We start from the raw sequence: 17657 nt of genomic DNA, 5'->3' as shown, positions 1-17657 counted from the left end.
TGATCCATTAATTACCCTTTTTAAGACCAGTTGACATTGATCAGGCAAGAAGACTTATATAAGATAACTTTTATTCAACACTGTGTTTCAGAACACCACATGAAAAACTTCTAGAGGTTATCAGAACACATTTTTCAAAGTCCTCTCAGAGCTGGAAGCCCCAAATATAGAACGAATATATCAGTTTTTTTAACACAGGACACGTCAAATGGACTAAGAAAAAATAACATTCATCAGAGAAATTTACAAGATTATTTGAAGGAAATATTATTTTAAAGAAACAATATTTAATGTTCTCCCTCAATCTATTTCAACACCAAAAAATTTGAATACATTATTTGGAAAAATAAAAAATACAAGAAACATGGTTTTAGTTACAAAATGTACCATTAAAATAATCACTATGTGGAAGTCTCTTTATGTAACATCAGGCCAGGAATTCCCAACAAAACTTTTAAGAGGAACAATTAGAGACAGTTAAGCAATCATGTGTTAGTTTTGAAGAAGTACTAATTCTTTATTTACAAAAGGATACAATTGTTGGGAAAATTAAAAAAAAACCTCCTCGTCTCATATGAAGGATGGATTGTTTTATCAAGCATTAATTTTCCACTACCAAAAATATATACATTTCTTTAAAAATGTGCATAGTAAACACACTCTTGCCAGGAACTGAAAGGTTTACTGAACACAGCAGATGGTACAGGCGAGGAATGTAAATATCAACACCGTCTCCAACATCTGTGACTGATTTATTCCGTGATTTTTGTTTTCGTTTTGGAAGTCTGTCACTGGGATTGTAAATTGATGTACATAACGGCAACATTAGCTGTTGATTATATACTTCAGTGGATCTTGGTTCACAAACAATATTTTTAATGTGGAATGATTAGAGAAACATTTCATATTCAATTGGTTACCGTAAAGTCTCAGTTACAGTAAATAACAATCTATACACAAATTTTTATTATTGACTAAAAATTATCTCTCTACTACTAAAAATACACAAAACAGTGGAGGAGATATTTTAATAGGTGCAATATTGAATTGGAGGGTTTCATCTGAGTTCTGCATTTTCTCTAGACAGCTTCGAAAATGTACACATACAGGTTAAGAGAAGAATAATGACAATTTTTTTATGTTATTGGGTGCATTACGTAAGAAGTTTAATTTCTATAATGGCTTTACTTGAAATGGAAAGGGAACATAAGAGGGGTGGTGGTTTAATTCTCAAATTAAGCTAATGGAGAGTCCTTTACGGACTTAACTAACTGTCTATGCCTAACTAACTATAAGACCAGTCTTATATTTTCAATAACTAGGCTCACACTCAAACTTGCAATATTGAGGTCGCTTAAGGTAAGCACAACTATGGTTTTCTGTGACAAACGTAGGTAGTTCACAAGATGCCCAGTTAGGGATGGTTCACTCTCAAACATGCAATATTTGAGGTCGCTTACGATAAGCACAACTATGGTTCTCTGTGACAAACGTAGATAGTTCACAAGATGCCCAGTTAGGGATGGTTCACTCTCAAACATGCAATATTGAGGTCGCTTACGATAAGCACAACTATGGTTCTCTGTGACAAACGTAGATAGTTCACAAGATGCCCAGTTAGGGATGGTTCACTCTCAAACATGCAATATTGAGGTCGCTTACGATAAGCACAACTATGGTTCTCTGTGACAAACGTAGATAGTTCACAAGATGCCCAGTTAGGGATGGTTCACTCTCAAACATGCAATATTGAGGTCGCTTACGATAAGCACAACTATGGTTCTCTGTGACAAACGTAGATAGTTCACAAGATGCCCAGTTAGGGATGGTTCACTCTCAAACATGCAATATTGAGGTCGCTTACGATAAGCACAACTATGGTTCTCTGTGACAAACGTAGATAGTTCACAAGATGCCCAGTTAGGGATGGTTCACTCTCAAACATGCAATATTGAGGTCGCTTACGATAAGCACAACTATGGTTCTCTGTGACAACCGTACATAGGTCACAAGATGCCCAATTGTGGATGGCTCACTCTCAAGCGTGTAATATTGAGGCCACTAATGATAATGATAAATATGTTTTTCTGTAGCAACTGAATGAACTTTACGACAGAAAAAAAAATGACTGCCATATCACAGAACATCCCATCTTACACGTGAAAATTCAAAGTTAGTATCATAGGTACTAGCATGTTCTCTATCTTTTGTTTAATTTTTATGCACATTTTCAGTTATGTTCCTAGGTTTTAAGAAGTCAAACAATAAAAAAACAACAACTTTATAAAATAGATATGTTGAATAATTTAAGCTTTTACAAGACTAAAAGAGAAGAGACGACACTCTACTCACCTTGGATTTTCCGTTCGCTCATGTTATCCACAACCTCCATATTCTCCTTATCCTCCTCATCTTGTAAACTGAAACTAATAAGAATAGTGCTTATTAGAAGCAAAGTATTGATGTGTATTTTGTCACTTATGTCACGAAATTAATTGCTTTAGTAAAATTTTATTACTTACATTTAGAGTTAAAATTAAACTATGACTCCTTATTCTTATTTAAACCTCGACGCCCAGACTTGTTTTCTCACCTTAGGCACTGGATAGTTCACTAAGTACTTAAAAACTGGTGGGCATTAAAAAAGTTAAGTACCATAAACAACAGAGACAAACAAGGAGATCAAGTCAAGGAATGCATTCCATTCCTGGATTTGCGGTTACGAATGTAAAGTCCTTTCAATAACAGTTTTATGCATAGAAAAAAAAAATCTGAATTTTTAAACATCTATTAATGAAAGATGCAAAAAACTAATTAATGTGATGAAGTGATTTTTTGAACTCCTTGAGGTACAATGAACACAGTGGTCAGTCTCAAGGTAAGTTAAATGGTTGTTGAATGCATCAAAAATAGTTTTACTAGTTTTAAATTTTCTCAAGTCTATTATTCTAGGCATAGTTCTTTAATATTTATACAAATTAATGAAATAGTTACTGGTTACAAATCCAAACAGGCCTTACAATATTTTTCTTATTATCTTAAAATGTAATAAGGATACTTTTTTAAATAGGCTCTTTTTAAGTAATGAGCCTTTATTTGTAATATTACATTTTGATTTCTGTATTTTTAGTATAGACTCAAGACACTCCTGACTGAAGCACAATTTTATAACTTGCATTCTTGCAAATATTTACTTTATTGGAAAAAAGCTTGTTTTCTTGTTTATAAAAAAAACTTTTTTTAAGGTGAGAAAAATAAAATATTCATATTAATAATACTAAATTTTATTAAAACTTAAATCTATCTCATTATGCAGGCATCAGCTTTACACTAAAGTGTTCAAGGTTAAACCAAAGTAATTTTTCATGTAATCGTAAAATTTTTACTGAAATTGCACCAGCATTAAAAAGGTCTAATTAAAGATTGTGTGGTAACACAAAGAGATAATAAAACAGCTACTACAGAGTCTCCTAAGATTGCTTTGTTATGAAACAGTAGGAAGAGAGTGAACCGGGGCAAGTAACAATAACCATAGGAACAAAACCTTCCACCTGGACAACTGACCTCATCAAGTCACTCTTATTTCTGATGGGAGAATCGCGAAGCGTAACATGAGCGATGATCAATACCTGTGTTGTATGTCGATGTGACCATGCCTACTCCTAGGTAATGTGAGAAAGGGAGCAACCGAGGAAATAAACAACTCCACTGTTTACACAGTACGTGTAATACGAACTGTAATCTCCAAAAATGTTCTTCTGTAAAATACTAGTCAATATTCTTTTATATATTCATTGTGAATACATAAATGTGTAGGCCCTAACAAATTTTTATCCAGTTTAGGACTTAACCTCGGGTAGGACGGTAGGCCTTTGGATATAAAATTTGATTTTATTTGTACAAACAAAATTTTTTCTTCTAGTCTAATCTTGTCAAAAATGCAAAAATAAATAAAGAAACATTCCCTGAAACTTTAGGATTTTTTGGCTTAAAAAAAAGACAAGTTTGAGACCTATTATTGAAAGAAAAAGCCTTATTCTCATTTAAAGAAGCGAATCCTGATGAACTGTAACATACATAATTGTTTCTAAATTGTTTGAGAAAAACTTGAAAACAATGTCACATTATAATAAATATCAATCTGGCTTTTACACAGACTTATTCTCACTCATTGGTTTGCTTAACAGAGCCAAAAACCGAGACATTCCCTATTTATTTTTAACTCAATAAGTACTGAAATTGATTTTGAAAAGGACAAGCAAGGTACTAGTGTATAAACTGTTTGATGAATCTGCAATTATGCAATATTGTTCCACTACATATTGTTTTAAATCTTTTAAACAAACTTTCATCTATAAAATTCTATTAAAATTAAGAAACTACAGAGAAAATTGTCAGGATCAGTATAATAGAACAGCTGAGAAGTCACTGACCTGACAGCTGTGTGGAGGGGGAAGGGGGGTAAAGGGAGGTGACTCATGTTGTCTCTAGGTTACAGACAACCAACACACCTCTATACTCATTATTCATAAACAAATAAATTACTACAGTAAATGTACGCAATGTACGCTTTACGTAATGTGCACATCATAACAGCCTATTTAACGAGCAAGGTCTTTAAATACAATTTGCAATTTAAATTCAACTAAAAGATGTTTATGTTGATCAGAAGCGAAGGCTTTTACCTCCATAACTTTCAGGTTTTACATGGTTTCCAGTTCAGAATAATAAGGATATTACAGTTTGGGTTTTTGTTAAATAAATAAATACAATTTAATTAACTAGCTTAATTAATCTTTGGATATTATTTTACTGTTCCTTATTTTACACAATCTATTTGAAATTCAAAGAGTATCTCCATTTTTCAGAGTAAAAAAGGTTAATTTTTTTAGTAACTGCCACAGTTAACGGAGTTTTAATTATTTTATTCCTTTTTGTAAGTGACCAAACTTCACAGAAAGGCTTTTTAGCTAAAGAGAAGATTTTTTTTTTAAATTTCATATTTTAGCACATTGGTTACAATATTACATCATTTTAAGTTACATTCCATAAAGCATTTCTTAACTTTTTACTGTGTGCAAGTAAATAAATTATTAAATGTTTGTTGATTTTGAGTCATCAGCTAAAACTGCTTATTATTGATCACTCCGATCAATTCTTTTTTTTAAGAACAAGGATTTTTCCAGACATTTGCCATCATTTGGTGATAAAAAATTCACTGAAAGCCTGTTGAACGCCAGTGAAATACAAAATAATCACTGATATTTTGTATCACTGAACAATGGCAAATGTCCGAAAAAATCCTGCTTCTTTTTTTTCTATAAATTGTTTTTATTGGTGGAGGGTACATGAGGAGTAACTGGACTCTTTTGGACATTTGCTATTGTTAAGTGAAACAAAAAACATTAACACTATTTTTTGAGATCTTCAATCTGATCACTTCCCCAGCAGGATAACTAGCATAACACATCTTAGCACAAATCATAAAAACGTGTTATGAAAGTTTAAGTCAGAAGTCACTACTAACACGTTATGCATAAGCTCTAAGCAAACTATCTCCGAAACACGCAATTGATAAATCAAACACCAACTATTAAACTAAATCAAAGAAACAGGCAACAATATGTTTGCTTGCCACAACCAACCAAAGACAACGTAGTCTTGAAACTTCAGTTTTTGTTTGTTTTTTCTTCACTTAACAATCTTTTTACATTAACTATGATCTGTTATAAAACTAGAATTAGTTGAGAAAACAGGTCTGTTGTTATATATCGATAAGGTTGAAATAATTTGTTCATTTTGATTAACATTTTCTTTAACAAATTGATATCTCCAATTAACCTCATTAGACAGCAGGTTACAAATACTGTATGACCTTTTCATTCCAAGATTTCCAACTAAGGTCATTGATATTGATTAGGTGATAGGAGCATAATTTTAATTAATTACAGTCCATCATTGTAATTTATGGACTGTTAACAATGATTGTAGCATGTAGAGTTTAATAGAATATAAAACAACAATTGAAATAGTACTAAAGTCTAGAAAATTAAATAATACATATTAACTGTCCGTTTAAGTTTTGACTATGAATAATTGCCGTCATATTTTACAGTATTTTATTCAACATCACGAGGATTTCTTAAATTTAATATTGGAGGTTTGTACATCTATGTTTGGAGTAGTTATACAAAACGGTTGCTTACTAAATTTACAATCTTTGAATCATTTAGGAGATATTCTCAAATGTTAGGATATATCGATTACATAAAATGACATACAAAGGAGAGAAGTGAAGGTAAGGAGAGAAGTGAAGGTAAGGAGAGAAGTGTACTTAGTACTTTGTTTACTTTCATCATGTATGACAGAATGACTAGTATCTACGTAAATATTGATACAATTTTCCATCACGTGATATTTCATGTGGTTATTTCATCACATTTTCAAGTTGATACAATATCTTTATTCACAAACAATTGACACTGTACAGTTTATTGACCTGTTGCTGGGAAAATATTAATCTTATCTGAACAGAATTAACTGTATAAACAGATTATTCACAATAATAAATTACATTGCTTGTAAAATAAACATTTGTTAATACTGATAGACTATGTGTTTTGGCTATCAAATTTCTACGAATAGTGGCTAATTTAATTTTAAATCATTTAAGGTCACGAAATTTGAAAGATTTTATTCAAATTTTAAGAGAACTTATAAGTATTTTATAAAAATAAAAGATATCCTGTTGTTTTAACCAACAACTCCTTGAACACATGTGTCAGTTACAAATTCTTAACACTTCAAAGAAACCATGGAACTAATCACTTCAAAGCAGCTTTAATTAGGTGAATTATTGGTTGGGGTACAGCAGGCCACATGGACATGACAAAGCATGAAATTACCCGCATTTCAAGTGACAGCGACAGCGTAGATGAGCTGATTGCTAGGGAGGAGTGGGGGAGTGCTTTGTGAATGCTCCACTTGATTGTCGTAGTTCTGCAGATTGCTTTAATTTGCTTCCAAATATGGAACAATCTAACTTGTCCAAATATGGAACAATCTAACTTGTCCAAATATGGAACAATCTAACTTGTCCAAATATGGAACAATCTAACTTGTCCAAATATGGAACAATCTAACTTGTGTTGGCCCAAGGAGAGACTTGATACCAAGTGAAATGAAAACTATCTTTAGTAAGTAATTTACACTTCTAGTGAGAGTTGTATATAACACTACAATAATATAGATTTGGATCAAATTGATTTCAATATAAATCTGTATGTGGCTGACAATGATAATATGAAAGATACAGATGATGTTTAAAAATCCTGAAAGAGATCTTTAGGAAAAAGTTAATGATTTAGCTACGATTTTCAAAACAGAGGGGAGAATTATCAACATTTTAACATTATGGACATATTTGAAAAGGTTAATAATTTTGCTAAGATTTTAAAAAAAAAGAGAGGGGAATTATCTAAATTTTAACATTTTAGACAATGGGACAACATTAAAAACCCATATTTGTGTGTTATTTGAAGAACAAATTACCTGGTTTGCTTTGGACAATGGAACAAATTGCCTGGTTTGCTTTGGACAATGGAACAAATTACCTGGTTTGCTTTGGACAATGGAACAAATTTCCTGGTTTGAATTGGACAATGGAACAAAACTGAAAACCCCATATTTGCGTGTTACCTGAAGAACATATGAAGTGGCTTGCATCTGTATTACTGTTGTAGCTTGGATTGACTTGATCTAAACAATTTTTCTCTTTGGTACTCCAAAAGATTTTATGGGGTTGTAACCACCCATAATCCCCTTGACTACAAATCTAGAGATAGTGTAATGGTGTAAAGTAATAAAAAAAATCCCTGACAATACATATATTATAATTTGCTTTGTTTAGCAACTATCCTAACTTTCTTTACACACTGATACTGATTTAAAAAAATGTAAGTAGCAGCATTACTATTAAATAATCATCTAATTGTAAAATTAATTTGGGGAAAATAGTAGCAGACATACAACCACTTTTTAAAAAAGTAACCCAATATTACAAAAAAACCTACTTAACACCTTAAAGAGAATAAAAATGGTTATTAAAAAAATGAACCAATAATTAATTTTATTGAATTTGGATCACAAATAACCAAAAAAAGGAATTTTTGTGTTAATTTTAATATTCTATTTCTAATATGTGCAAAATCTTTTCAGTAATTAGAAAATCTGACACCAATATTAAAATGGATTTTTTTTAATTTTAAAAATTCCTATAATAAATTGTGTGAATAAGCTAACTAATGAAATGCAAAATTACAATCTTAAATAATTTTGCAATTTGAGTTATAAAGGCTATTATGAAATAATAAAAAAAAAATTAAATAACAATGATTTAAAAAAAGGCAGAAAAGAAATTGGTTACATTCGAGAATAAAATTTTGAGGAAAATTTTCGGACCTATTAGAGATGGAGATGGATGGAGAATCAGGCACAACCAAGAAATCAGAGAGATGTTTCAATCTCCAGACGTTGTAGGAGAAGCAAAGAGCTGGAGACTTCGGTGGGCAGGCCATGTGATGAGGAGGGAGGATGATAAATTGATTAAAGAGGTTTGGAAACACAATCCAGTTGGAAGAAGACCTCGGAGGTAGACCCAAAAATCGCTGGAAGGACCAGGTGGAGAAGGACTTGCGGAAAGTGAGAGCGGGTCAGGGGGATTGTGAAGACAGGGAGAGATGGAGGCAGCTGGTTGGCGGGGCCAAATACCACCTAGGGTATCCATGGCCATGGGAGTAAGTAAGTAAGTAAGTAAGTAAGATTAAAAAAAAAACATACACAAACAGAAATAGAATAAATTAAGATTAATAAAATACATGGTCAAGTGAACTTTTTCCTTAATTTTATCCCAAATAATCATCAAAAGTCTTGGTCCACATTTTTAGAACACCAATATACTTGGTGTTTTATACAAGATGTATCAAACTGGTAATAGGCAAAGTACTTAACAGAAAAGGTACCTCATTACATCATTCAATGGAAAATGCAGTAAAAGCATTTAGTGGCTCACATTAGACACATTGAAACACTAGAAACAAAAACAATGTCAAAGGCTTAAATCTAGAGAGATTCAAATATGTAAACATAGAGCAACGAATTCAATTTCAGTCTTATTAAGATAGAAACACACAATTCTTGTATTAAACCTTATGCAAAACTACAAATTATATGCTACAATTATTTAGAATGAAATAAGTTTTCTAACAATGTATCACAAGTTCACTTTTCAATCTAATGTCAAACAATTGTCAATTTTACACTCAAGTTTAAGTGACAATAAAGGGTGTACCTTAAACGTTCCCACCTCTCACTTTATAAATCAAAACATAATTTTCAACATGTATCTTGTTTATATTTTGAAATTTTGTACCTATGTTCTTCAGTTTCTGATACATGAAATGTTTGAGAAAACAACATTTTATTTTGAACATTTATAAACAATAATTTTTTATGATGTGGACAATAATGTTTACTTTCCCAAAAATTACTGTCACTGTACTCAATTTAATCAACACTGGTACAGTGCTATTTTAAGAGGAGGTAATGGGGAATTAATCCTCACCCTCCCATTACAGGAAATTAATAACATTCAAACATAATTAAATTGTATATTTCATGCCTTTAAGTTTCATTAAGTGAAATGGAAACAAAAATATTTATTAAGAAAACACAGATTTGCACTGGTTAATTCAGTTAAGTACGAGACAGTTGTGATCAAACTTGAAGCAGGAGATTCTCATGGCAAATTGTTATGTATTATGGTACAACAGAGCAGTTTTAATTTAATAGCGCACATTTCAGTATTTACTAGAACCCCTATTTATCATAAATACGTAAATTAAGAATATTGTGAAATTGTATGTCCGTTTTAATTAGGCATTATTCATAACGTGCTTGGTTAAAATACAAATATCTTTTATGTGTTTCAGTTTAGGATTGTTATTAAAGCAGGATCCTGAATTGGATGTATTCCAGAGAAGATCACCATCCATATAAGGTTAAGGGACATAAATATTTCAGTTAGTTTAAATTATTCATCACAGCACCTTCATCACGTGTTTTACGTAAGTTGATGAAATCCCCAGAAGGGTTTACTTCTGGCTGGTTTACACCTGCCAATAGAACCTTTACAGGGTACAGCAAAAACAGATGTTTCACTTTCTCATAGCCAAACCCCATGGATGTCCAGGAGCGGCACACATCAAGATACTGGATTGAAAGGAAGGTCTAATGTACTGCAGAGGATTACTGTCCAAATGGGTAGAGTTCTCTTAGTGTTAAATACTTAGTGTTGCCAGCCTAAACATGAGGGAATATCTTCCTCTACCGATTGACTGAAGAAGACTAGCACCAGAGCTAGCATCTCCTTCTTCCATAGTGACATTCATCTGAGATTCAGACCCTGCTATCCCTCTTAATGGGATCTTGGCAGAAGGCAGCCCTAGTTACCAGCCTTAATCATCCTGAAAATCCTATCAATCTGGAAGCAAGTGCGAAGGTTCTTTTAGACTAAGTACAATGAGGGGTTTCCTCAGTCAGATTCTTGTCTTAAGTAAACCATAAAGCCGATGAAAAGACTAAATGAATTAATTGTAGAAGAAACTCTTTCTGAATTTATTTGATCATTTTTTAAATGACTAGTTGTATACTTTCCAGATCCACAATACCTTTATTACATAATATTAAAAAAGCAGGGTTCGATTCACCCTGCTCTGAAGTAGGAGATGACATATTTGGGTCTCTTTGAAACTCACCGTGAATACCAGTAAGTTAAAGTGCATTTTATTGTGATCTGCCACATGTGACCCAATATCAATTTCAATATATAGGAACTTCCTTTCCAGAAGGTCCCAACAATTAGGATCTTTACAACAGTCCCCATAAACTGTCCAAAGTATGTGTGGGTGAGTATATTGTAACTGATTTCCAAATACCGCTTTTCACAAAATAGTAAGAATGTAATGTCATTAGAAAAGTACCTTCTGATAAAAATCTTTACAATAATTACAGTAAGTCAAACATACTCACCATCTGGTGTTGATATCGTAAGAGTTGACTTCACTGGATCCATAGCTATCTTGACATCTGAAAAACCAATAAATTATATTAATACTCAGTATATTAATATGAATATCCTGTATATATGAATAACAATTATGTTAAATAGAAGTCATATTGTGATCAACTCAATCATAAATAAAATCAATGAGTCAAGAGAATGGAACAAACTAATAATTACTAACGATAAAATTAGAGGGCATAGGAAATAAATTTAAAAATTAAATAATCATACACATAATTTTATCCTGAATATACTTTTGAGTATACAGATTTTGATTGATCTACCATTGCAATAGTCAGGGTGGTTATTACAAAATTAAATAAACCACAGTCCACAGTGAACTCTTACCTATCCAAATTCAATCGATAAGCACATGAAAAGATTTCAATGGCATCCGCGATACAGATTGATATAACCGTATCTGGAATTTTCACGCAGTGGCGGAACAGAACACGTCCCACTCCTACGCTACCGTCCGCCCCGACACGACGCGACGTGTTGTCAATACGTGCTTATCCGAGTCCGCATATCCGCTAACAGCAGCGTCCTGTCAGTTCGGTTTATCGGGAGTTGAACCTACGATACCGTCCGTCCGCCCCGACTCGACGCGACGTGTTGTCAATACGTGCTTATCCGAGTCCGCATATCCGCTAGCAGCAGCGTCCTGTCAGTTCGGTTTATCGGGAGTTGAACCTACGATACCGTCCGTCCGCCCCGACACGACGCGACGTGTTGTCAATACGTGCTTATCCGAGTCCGCATATCCGCTAGCAGTGTCCTGTCAGTTCGGTTTATCGGGAGTTGAAACCTACGATACCGTCCGTCCGCTTTGACACGACGCGACGTGTTGTCAATACGTGCTTATCCGAGTCCGCATATCCCAGACAACATCAGAACTATTGACAAGCGCGATCGCTTTGGGGCGGAGGTTCGGGCCTTTCTGCTGCGGACTCGGCGGGAGTGACGGTTGGTGGTTCTTGTGGTCACACTTGTGGTGACTGTGTGTGAGTTGCGTGGATGGGGAATGAAAGCTGATTAGGATAGGATAGTTTTATTAGTTGCCTGTAAAGAGATTTATGTTAGAGTTTAATCTAAATGGTTAATTTTAATTATAATTTATATATATATATATATATATACATTATTATGTTACATCCAATATGTAATTAATTATTAAAGTGATTTAGTTTAAGTGTCAATTACAATGTTGTAATAGGTATGATAATATTTTACTTTGTTTGTTTTTTTGGAGGTTAAGTGGTAGAGAGGACTTTTAAGTCCTAACTTCGCCTCTGTAAATAAAGGCATTTTTCATTTCATTTCATTTTCATTTCATATCCGCTAGCAGCAGCGCAAGCGTCCTGTCAGTTAGGTTTATCGGAAGTTGAACTTACCTATAACTAAACCATAATACTTTATCAAGGCCATGTTTAGAAAACTGGAATATAAATATATAAAGTTCACTTGAAAAATATAATACAATAGAAATTAACACAAATGTTATTTTACACAACAAGATGAAAATAACAATAAATATTATTGTATTAGATTGATTGCCAATTCAAATAAAATACAACAAAAATATTGCAAATGTTATAGATTATGTTATGTATTCAAGAGCTCACTAAAAATAATGTATATTTTTATTGGACATCTTTCTCTGTTGATAAATAGCAATTTTATAACTTTAGCTTTCTAACATACGTTTTTAAAAATCTGTATTAACAATTTATTATTTAGTTTTCATTTGTTACTCCAAGTTATTTTTTGTTTTGTTTAAGTTCTTTCTGATAGCAGCAAATGCTGAAGTTTAAATGATTGTTTATACAGTCTTATTTAAAACAAAGTAACTTATAATTGTTTGTTGTACTTAGTTTTGCTATAGAACATAATTGAAAAAAACATAGTATAGCCCTTTATTCCATGCTCTACGGTCCAGTTTTAAATTTAATTGTTAATTATCAATATGAATACATAGTAAACTATCAATATGAATACATAGTAAATTATCAATATGAATATATTTGTAAGGTTAAGAGACTGTGTTTGGATTATATAACAATTAAAAATACACTCATGCAGTAGCTCTAATACACATTATGATTACTGAACATTTTTGTTGCTAAATATAATTTTTAAATAAAAAAAGGATTGTACCGCCTAGTTGGTACATTTAGACTAATCGATGGTAAACCTTATGAAGGTCAGTCAAGGTCGTGCTGAGCCAGTAGCATTTGTTTTCTCAGCACATTGGCATTCAGCAAGAGCGATTGAAGGGGAGATAGGGATGTTCTCCTCTCACCCTTCCTACCATTACCGGGGTGGGGGGAGGAGGCGCCTTGACCTAATTCTGCTTCCGGTCAAACATGTGTCAGCTGATCATAACAACGCGACCTTTCCTGCAATATTTCCCCCGCTTTTCTTTCTCTCTGCGGTGAAAACAATTTTTATATCAAGTAAACTACAATTGGAATTCAGGTTCTTTATTGACTGTTTACGAAGCTGAACTTCGGAATACGATATATCTGCGTCGACGATTATCACTCGTTCTAGACATAAGGATCACTGTGAAACACTGGAGTGTTTCGTGTCGCAATTTAATTAGTCAAATGCAACGGTTATGCAGATAGTCACGCACAATGTGAAATGTGTTTTCTTGTTGCTGGGGAATTGGGCGTGGTCTTTTAATATAGCTTCTTGGTTGGAGATAGGATTATGAGGATGGATTAAAGCTCGATGAATTGTACTTCCTGAGTTATATGACACCAGCAACAACCTCTTAAGATTCCTTAGTGGTATCCCGACAGGGTTTTCTCCACCAGGTAACATACAATGGGTACGGAATAATTGTTGAACACTGCGATGCAGATTTGAAGCTATTCAGAGTTGAAAACATCCGTTTCCACTCTTGAATCCTCTCCAATTCTTTTTCGATTTGGGATACTCTGCAGCCGTTGCTGTATTAACTTAGTTGGGTTGAGATACTCCAGTGGTCTAGGCACTTCCACGAGAAGACGGTTCTCTACAAGTGGGGAGCGATTTATTCGGAAGGCATCATGCTACTGAAAGCCTTGCTCCGGCAAGGTAGTCAGTCCTTAGACCCAACTGAAAATGGAGTAAGTAACGACATCGAAAACAAACTGCTGGATTACCGTTCTGGAAGGAACGCGTGCATAGTCCGTTGACAGTCTTTTGGCTCCGAGACTTCACTGATCAGACCTTACCTATTATACCACTTTATATCTGCCTCGGGTGGTAGCAAAAGTCACTGATATTTTACCAGATGGAGATTGAGCTTCCTATCTAGTTGCTGTAAAGACCACCATTGGAGAGCTTTCCATGCTATGATGAATCTCACAATCATATTGGATGATATGAAACGAGTCCAAGTCATCTTTTATTAATGAACAGAACTAACTGGGCACAGCAAAAACCGATGTGTTACTTAAATCTGAGCAACCTTATGGATGTCCAGGAGCAGCACATCACTAACCGCAAATGTCGAGATTCTGGGGCTCATGGGCAATTCGATAGGTCTAGTCTACTGTGGGAGATGACTGTTGGAGTTGGTGGGGTTTGTTCCCTAACCTCAGAGGTTCTCGCTAACCTCAACAAGGGTGTGCCACCCCTGCCTACTTTGACTGGAGAGGCTGGTGCAGAGCTGGCCTCCCCTTCTTCCGGGGAGACTTTTTCTGAGATGTAGTGCCCTAATTCTTCCTCATGGATCTCGATAGGAAGCGGCTCCTACTCCCTAACCTTACCCATCCTGAATGAATATCCTGTCACTCCGGAAGCAGCGCAAAGGTTCTTACAGGACTAAGTGCAATTTATAATCTTCTTGTCCTAAGAGAAAAAAAACCTGGTAGCTCGATTCCAATAGTCTATCAATAGCCTAGACTATATTGACCCCATGAATTGGAGTCCCAAGTATAAATAAACCCATTACTTCCAATTATTGATTTGGCTCTTGATTAATGCTACTTACTATCCGGAAATATGCTAAGGAAATAATTATCTAATAACAAGGCCATACACGTCACTCGCTCATTAGATCCTTTTCCCTATGTTCACCTTAAATACGTATCTGGACATTTCGGCGATTTAGCTTAACAATCATTTCCAAGCATCACAGTTCTATTGTCAGTCCCGCATACATTCTTAGACAAAATACAACTGATACGCACAAAAGATCATATGAACTATGCGGAACCTTATTTTTTAGACTGGATAGTACAGTACTGTCCATCACCATGGCAACGACATGACCGCAGGCCTTCCCATCATTACCCCCGTGACCTATCTCCTGAGCTCTCTACAGTTCACGGTAGAAAGTCTTCCGACAATTTGGTAATTCTTCACTGTCCTCATTTGGATTTCAACTAGTTCAATGTGGAACCCGATCCATAAAAGTATTGACAAACCAATACAGACCTAATTTAGCCAAATGCTATTTGATGTACTGCACAAATACATCTGATATCTGGCCAATGGCGCAGTGTAGTTAGTACAACGGTTATCGCAAGATAACCAGATCAAGCAACGTCGAGCGTGGCTGCTGCTTGGATGGGTTACTGTTGAGCGATCCTGTCCTTGCAAGCAGCCCGCCTGCCCGGCCATTGGTGGTGGTTCGGAAGTCACCTGTAAGCCGTTGGTTCCCAAGTTTTGTTAGAGAGGGATTCTTAGCCCTAACTTCGCCTGGTAAAATAAAACACCTTCACTTTACTTTATGTACTAAGGAAGAGAAGAACCAATTTAGCACACAATCCACAAAGCTGGTTTCTCCTCTTAAAATACTAAAAAATCAAAATATATACATTATTTAAATTTATCTAACGATATTTTACTATACGATGGTAATAAAATAAAATAAAGGAATTGCATTTTCAATTGTAACAGAAAGTTCTATTGTATAATTTAAGCTGTGCTTATGGTGGTTAATTTCAGCAATACCAAAAGCTTGCAATATCTAATTAATTATTTTTTATAGATAAAAAAGTTTAACATTGTATATTAATGTATAAGTGTTAATAAAAAGTCTTTGGTGGTTACTTTGTTAGTGTCAGTTTGATTACAAAATGTTATTATATACAAATATATATATATATATATATATATATATATATATATTAATAGAATCTCATTGGAATCCAATAATGAGACTTGGCATGCATATAACAATATCTATATATATATAAATGAATGTTTGTATGTTTGTCCTTTATGGAATCGTGAACTATTGGACCGATCATGATGAAAATTTGTACGTATATGTATTTTTTCCACGGAGAAGGTTTATAAGCTATGCCCATCCCTTTCCCGATTCAGGATTCCGCCCCACTGGTTACAGAAATACCCATAAGAAATGCATTGCAGCAAACATATGTTAACGTCTTTTCAAATTTTTAATCAGCTGTTCTTTGTAAACATATATTACACTTATAGTTTTTAAAGCATAGAGTAAAGCTTAAGAGAAACGACAAATTTTGTTTAAACTGTTTTTGCAATCACTGTTAAACATAGACTTTACTATCCAAGATAATACAATTCAAATTTGACGTAAAAAATTCACCTTTAACTGCAATATTTATTTAATATAAACCATGCTCATGCTTGATCAGAAGAGTAATGCAGATATCATAATTACTATCTTACGTTGGCTACAAATATAAAGAATGTTATAAATCAACCTTAGTTGTTTTTTTTTGACAGAAGTATGGTTCTCAAAACTCCGTGTGTACATATTCTCTCGATCGAGACAACAAAGCAAGCTCAATCGTGGCATCGGAGATATAACTAATTTAATCTAAAATTTATTATAGTAAAAAAAAAAATTTTACTAAGTAATATAAGGACTTCGGTTCTTAAGATTTGCGTGCGAAGCCGTGGGTAACAGCTAAGATAGAGGCAGGAATATGGTACATACCTTCATAATACGCCCAAGAGGCTCACGATGGAACGACTATCAATTATCTCAGCAATGTTTAGAATGTGATAGAAAAAGAATAAGTGAATATAGTGTACTGTTTTCAACGGGAAATTGCGTGCGAAGCCGCGGGCAACTTTTGCAAAAAATTATTGAAATGCGCAGCAAAGCGCGCCGGGCCCGCTAGTATATATATATCTATATATATAAAAATGAATGTTTGTATGTTGTCCTTTATGGAATCGTGAACTATTGGACCGATCATGATGAAAAATTTTGTACGTAATATGTATTTTTTCCACGGAGAAGGTTTATAAGCTATGCCCATCCCTTTCCCGATTCAGGATTCCGCCCCACTGGTTACAGAAATACCCATAAGAAATGCATGCATTGCAGCAAACATATGTTAACGTCCTTTTCAAATTTTTAATCAGCTGTTCTTTGTAAACATATATTACACTTATAGTTTTAAAGCATAGAGTAAGCTTAAGAGAAACGACAAATTTTGTTTAAAACTGTTTTTGCAATCACTGTTTAAACATAGACTTTACTATCCAGATAATACAATTCAAATTTGACGTAAAAATTCACCTTTTAACTGCAATATTTATT

General features: G+C 33.9%; 1 protein-coding gene across 3 annotated transcripts in view; it reads right to left on the bottom strand.

Annotated features, from left to right (window-relative positions):
* The window catches only part of LOC124353726 (F-box only protein 32), a 64334-nt gene that overhangs the window by 26317 nt on the left and 20360 nt on the right, over positions 1-17657 (bottom strand). For all 3 annotated transcript variants that reach the window (XM_046803702.1, XM_046803703.1, XM_046803701.1), the window contains exons 2-3: positions 11089-11145; positions 2353-2426 (exon numbers count right to left, since the gene is read on the bottom strand). In XM_046803702.1, the coding sequence (XP_046659658.1) occupies positions 2353-2426; positions 11089-11145 (131 nt within the window). The remainder of the gene's footprint in view (positions 1-2352; positions 2427-11088; positions 11146-17657) is intronic.

Source organism: Homalodisca vitripennis, chromosome 2 (assembly GCF_021130785.1).
Source record: "Homalodisca vitripennis isolate AUS2020 chromosome 2, UT_GWSS_2.1, whole genome shotgun sequence".
Lineage (NCBI taxonomy): Eukaryota > Metazoa > Arthropoda > Insecta > Hemiptera > Cicadellidae > Homalodisca > Homalodisca vitripennis.
The sequence above is the reverse complement of the archived record's forward strand: the minus strand, read 5'-3'. Positions and strand labels throughout refer to the sequence as shown.